The sequence below is a fragment of the Pseudomyrmex gracilis genome, unplaced genomic scaffold (genome assembly GCF_002006095.1).
Source record: "Pseudomyrmex gracilis isolate BER0280 unplaced genomic scaffold, ASM200609v1 scaffold_107, whole genome shotgun sequence".
NCBI classification, from domain to species: Eukaryota; Metazoa; Arthropoda; class Insecta; order Hymenoptera; family Formicidae; genus Pseudomyrmex; species Pseudomyrmex gracilis.
The window spans coordinates 407,098-413,097 of record NW_018020691.1 but is presented as its reverse complement, the minus strand read 5'-3'; the positions used below and the strand labels follow the sequence as shown (position 1 = coordinate 413,097).

Genomic DNA, 6,000 nt, shown 5'->3' with positions numbered 1-6,000 from the left:
AAAAAAAAAAAAAAAAAAAAAAAACTGAATTCCCCGTTGCGTTTTCAATAAACGAGATCCCGACGGTATTTCGCGCGCTAACGAATTGCGCTCGCGAAATGCCGGCAGCTCTCTTCGCTCGTTCTATCGCAATTTTATTGATTTCATGCCTGCGCTATTTGCTTCTGCCGTTTATATGTACATGACATTTTATCGATTATTATCGCCGGCAAATAAGAACATTTTTGCTGCCGGTGTATACGTATTTACTTAATTGAATCCACATTTTGTGTTCTCGCATGTTTTATATTACTTGACTATCGACGTTATTTGCATCGTTAAATCTCTCGCGGCGCGATAAAACTTTAGCGAGACAGAGAGATTAAATAGAATTTAGAAGAGGGGTCACGACGCTTTTAGTTGAGCAAATCTTGTTTCGGCAAATCGCAAGCTGATTTAACTAATTGAGAGTCGAATACGTAAGAACACGTTTTCGCGTTGCATATACACGTTTCATGCGCACCGACGTGGTTTTGCGGTCAAGTATGACCTCAACTGTTGACGCACGCTTGTCTCTCGTTGGAATCTCCAATTATGAGTTCTCGACGTCGGTTACGCTTCACAACGAAAGACCGTACCCCCGCGGGAGAGTTTCTCTGCTCTTGATCCCCCCCATCCCCCCCCCCCCCGGTAACCCGGCGTAGCTTCTTAGCGTTTGACATCGATTGTCGTGTCCCCCCGGGGGGTTTTACTAAGTTTCCTCGTCCTCACGGACTCTGGTCGTAAATGTTGACGCAATACCGTACCAGGTTCGGTCCCGCGATTTCGGTCGCTCTGCCAACTAACGACAAATATATACTCGGCGTTATATCGTCAAGTTGACGCGCACCAAAGTCGACGATATTATTCGGAAAATAGCTTCTGTCGTCTCGTGTGTGTTTACGATAAAAATCGAGTGTGTATCCGAGAAAATAAGCTTTATCGATTGTAAGCAAAAATCTGTTTTTCGCAAAAATTACTCGACGTTAATGGATTTCTATTGTTATCAAATGTACGTGTATATATTATATGCCAAGGACGAATAAACGTCGCAACGACAGTCTTAATGAGAATAAAATGCGATTTCTGTGCTTTCCGGACGAACAAATTGCGCCGAAAATTCGCGAGTTTCCGCAATAATGAAAAGCTTGTTGCGCGATTGTAACAAATATACAACCATAAAAACATCAATTTTTTTAAAAGCACGTAAAACATATTTTATTTTAACTCTTAAAGTCCAAATATTTGAATGCTAGCAACGACGCGCGACTTTGAAGAGAGACATTTAAACTTTGTCAAAAAATTGACAGAGTTTGCAATTTCAACGGTGCTACTATTCCGACCGGTCGTTCATACATGAGAATATCACACCATGAGAGAGGGGGGGGGGGTGGATTAACGAAACTGTCGATGGCGAAGCGGTAAATTCACTCGCCGTCTGAAAGGGTCGCGGGTCGGTCGGAATTTGCGGAAAGACGACGACGACAAAGAAGAAAGTAATTTAGATCGTTCTGTTCAAAGGAACCGAACGCGCACCACGAAATTACTAGCAGGTCTCGGTGAGTCAGGCCACTCTCGCTATGTAACACCGCCAACCAAGAGCGATTTTATCGGATTTCGAGAGAAGTTGGACGGAAATAAATGTTTAGTCGCGCGAGCGTGTTTTGTCGCTCCCCCGTTAATGAAGTAATCGACCCGTTGCTGTCGGGCAAATAAAAACGTCGATGATAGTTTGAAACGTGAACGATTTTTCAAAAGAAAACGAGAGAGCTGACAAAACGTTTCTGTTCCGTTTCCGAAGGAGTTTTCCGATCGATACATTAATTTGCGATGCGGCACGAACAACGAGCGATGCCGAACATTGTTGAGTATTTTGTATACGTGAAAATGTGGCGTCGCTCAACTTCGACAATCTGTTTTAAAAAATTACGGAGTTAATACCTTCTCCCCGAGGAACTAAATACATTCTTGCACGTTTCACATTTATACGGAGCCGTGTTGCGCACATTGTTATGCGAAATATGTATTCCGCTTCGCTCTTATCAAACGACGAGATAGAGAGACCTGTAATTCTCAACCAGTAATACTCTTAACTAACGAGCGAATTACATTTTTGTACGCTGGTATTATATTTTTTTTCTACAAATTTTATTCTTCGATTTTTTCATTAAGTATCTTTTGGTAAGGTAAAACACAATAATCTCAACGTGTGCGCGCGTTGGTGCGCAACAGAGATAGTGTCTTTTTTCGACGATCTCTCTTTTGCGACAACAAACCAATTAACGTCACGCGCGATATGAAATATCATCGGAAATCCGAGTCGATCATTAATGCGTCGTCAAAAGCAACTCTCTTGCACAGAGCCGTTCTTCTCGCACGCGCGCAATAACTTCCACCTGTCCACGAAGCGCAGTACGTGTCCTGGATGCTATACAAGCGGAAATAGTTTGCGATTTTATGAAACGAATGCTTCCTCGCTGCTACGATGTTAGATTATACTGTAGAATGTCATATCTCTCTCTCTCTCTCTCTCTTTTTCTCTCTCTCTCTCTCTCTCTCATACACACACACACACATATCTCTTTCGTCTGCGATATAAATTGTACGCTCGCACAGTTGATCTGACCTCGCTACACGCGATCTACACACAGCAAAAAAACTTTTCTTCAAAAACTCCTTTCCAGACGTGACGTCATAAGAAATTTATATCGGTAAGAGAGCGAGAGCGAGAGAGAGAGACAGAGAAAGAGATAGAAAAGTACTTGGAGAGGAATTCACAAGTTTTCTCATATGCCCGCACACAATTTTGTTTTTAACTAAAAACGTATTTACATGAACTTATATAAATTCCATGAATCAATTATATAGAAAGATAGACAGAAAGAGAGAAAGAAATGAATTTCTTGAGCTCTGTCTCCCGTGTGCAAAATGTAATATTTCTTGAAAATTCACCCCCGAACCATCTTGACTGTATTTTAAGATATTTGCTCGAGTGCATTCTCTCTCTCTCTCTCTCTCTCTCTCTCTCTCTCTCTCTCTCTCTCTCTCTCTCGAGCGCACCAATCGTTCAATTTGATTTTGTGAAAGGAGCAAAGCGCGCACCTGAGACGACAAGACGACAAAATCGTTTTTCGCGCAACGAAATCTCTCGCATCTGTCGATTTACATAGTAAAAACTTGCGGAAATTTTTACTGAGGTGAAACGTATACACACAAACATTTTCTCTCTTTCTCTCTATCTCTCTCTCTTTTCCAAGAGATAAACGTTTATCTGGTAAAATATAATATTACGATTACATCGAGTAAAAATCACGTCGACATTGGGATATTTTCACTTTTCGTGTCATTAGTCTCGTTTGCATTCTTTCTCAATAAAAAAATATATTTTTTTTTTCATACGGAAAATATTTCCTTTAGATTTCAGATGCGCGCGTATATCTTATCGGCCACGGGCGTAAAATACAATCTTTATGACTCACTCCGTCCGGCTGATATTTCGGCACACCGCTCGGCGTCGTGTTGCTCCCGCAAAATTCGGCCAGAACATCCTGGAGTTTCCGTGTGGAATCTAGAAAAGAAATAAGCGAAATTATAAAATTCGTTCTGTTCGATTCAATGTTCGTGATTCTACGATCGTATGTACAGAAGCAAAAATTGTCTTGACGAAAGAAACTATATATCTCAAAACATTTGATAGTTCTTTTTCTCAATCAAATAAATAATTCACAATCTCTGTTTTTGCAGCAAAATATTAGTTAAACGACTAAATAATATTTATAACAAAACAAACGTGAGATGAAATTTTCTCAACAAACGCACACGCGTTTCGTAATTAATCGTGAGAAAGTTTTTATTAAGAACACGCGTGGAGTAATTAGACACGCGAATTCTTTCGTCGTTCCTGTTGGATTAGAAAGAGAAATGAATCGATCGATCGACCTAACCGGGATTCAACTGTTTACAGAAGAAACAGCAACGATAAATTGACTAATAATAGGAGGCCATCGGCCTAATCTATCGTACCGACGTCATAATGCACTTAACGGGCCAAGATATTTTTAGGCGGCTACTATTTTCGAGCCGATTGACGGCCGCCACACGATGGAGATTCGTATTCCGACGGGTAAATGATTAACACATCCAGCAAGAAATTTCACGTTTCCGCTTTAAAGACGGCTTTGCCAATTGTTGGCAAATATTGAACGATCGCTTCACAATAGAAGAATGTTTGCGCAAATAGGCAATTTCGTGCGCGAAGCCGGACGCATTTGACTCTGTTGGATTTTTTTTGTCGAGAGAAAGATGAGATGTATGTATAAATTTCACAACATCAATATTGAGCGAATCACATATAATAACAATATCGAGTGAACAAAAATATCTCATAAAGATAAACAAATTAATCCGTATCTACTTGATATTCGTATTACATGAGTATTTTTTTATTTTAAAAAACAAGATATTTTTTGTTTAGTTTAATTAAAACAAATGTGACGTATATTCACAATTCATTCGGCTCTGTTTTTTTTTTTTTTTTTTTTTTTTNATAAAGATAAACAAATTAATCCGTATCTACTTGATATTCGTATTACATGAGTATTTTTTTATTTTAAAAAACAAGATATTTTTTGTTTAGTTTAAATAAAACAAATGCGACGTATATTAACAATTCCTTAGGCTGTGTTTTTTTTTTTTTTTTTTTTTTTTTTTAAATCTTCTCGTATCACAGTGCACTGATATCTCTCGCAAAATATTGTTCTATATATTTTATATAAATGAAAAACAAGTATCGCATCGAATGACAATTGCACTGTAGTGCTGATAAAGCAAATTTGTCGATAAACAGCAGCAATTTAAACCGTTTGCGTTTGCGTGTATGTGTGTGTGTGTGTTTGTGTGTGCGTGCGTACGTGTGTAGGACGAAGTGCAAGCGCCGCATAATAAATTAACGCTTCCTCGCGTGAACGTCGCGCGTGTTCTCGAGAGATGTGTTGTTAGACGACTGCGACACCAACCGTCGCACAGCAAGATGTAAAATATTAGACGACAAGACACCTGTGCGACGTCAAACTTCCGCGATCGAGACGCGGAAAATGCGCGAGACGGACAAATTCGCGCGGAAATATACACGACGTTCGATGGAACGATATGAATTTCAACGTTCGAATCTGTTACATCAGCGAGATTATGTAACAAAACGGGATTTTACACACACACACACACACACGGGTTTGTTTTAATTCTTCAATTCTTTCGCAAGCCGCGCGGCGAGGAATTTCTCGAGAATCTCTGGCAATCATGTTTTATCCGCTAAAGAGAAGAATTATTCGCGTCTTTCGCACACAAAAGTGTCAGAAAATTATCGTAAATTTTATATATTTTGCACTCGCGTGCGAATCTTTCATTCAAATCAAAAAAGTTTTAACACACAATTTCTGTGTGTGTTTTTTCTAAACTATTTATTATTTATTAATTATTTATTAAAATATCTACATGAAGTTTCTCTCACACGAAGAGAAACGGTAAATTGTCGGTGCTTCTTCTTTCCTCGAGTATTCGCATTGCGCACACGTGTTTGATATGTTCTTAATAATTTCAGAACGTAAAACACGAATTTCTTCATCGGCGGCTGAGTTGAGTCTCTCGTTTCAATCGTAGCGCGCAAAGTGAAATTATCATCTCATTTCAATTATATTGAATCTCGAGTCAAAGCGTTTATCTGTGGGTAATTAAAATTAGTGCACTGAGAAAAAAATACTATTAACTCAACTAAATGCGTTTAGTTGAGTTTCAGTTTGTTATCTGAAATATCTTGTTTTTTTAATTCAAGCATATGGTAATAAAGATAACAAATTTGTATAAGTTGAATTAACAATAGTGGTAACGAACATATTTAATTCACTAAACCATGGATTGTTTCGTCGAACATAAGTTGTGATAATTTCAAACAAAAGATACTGTTAAAAAAGATGAAATAGGCAA

The 6,000-nt window shown here is 38.6% G+C and overlaps 1 protein-coding gene across 3 annotated transcripts in view; it reads right to left on the bottom strand.

Annotated features, from left to right (window-relative positions):
• LOC109856106 (diacylglycerol kinase 1) overlaps positions 1-6,000 on the bottom strand; it is a 103,214-nt gene that overhangs the window by 47,619 nt on the left and 49,595 nt on the right. For all 3 annotated transcript variants that reach the window (XM_020431033.1, XM_020431032.1, XM_020431034.1), the window contains exon 3: positions 3,498-3,586. In XM_020431033.1, coding sequence (XP_020286622.1) covers positions 3,498-3,586 — 89 coding nt within the window. The remainder of the gene's footprint in view (positions 1-3,497; positions 3,587-6,000) is intronic.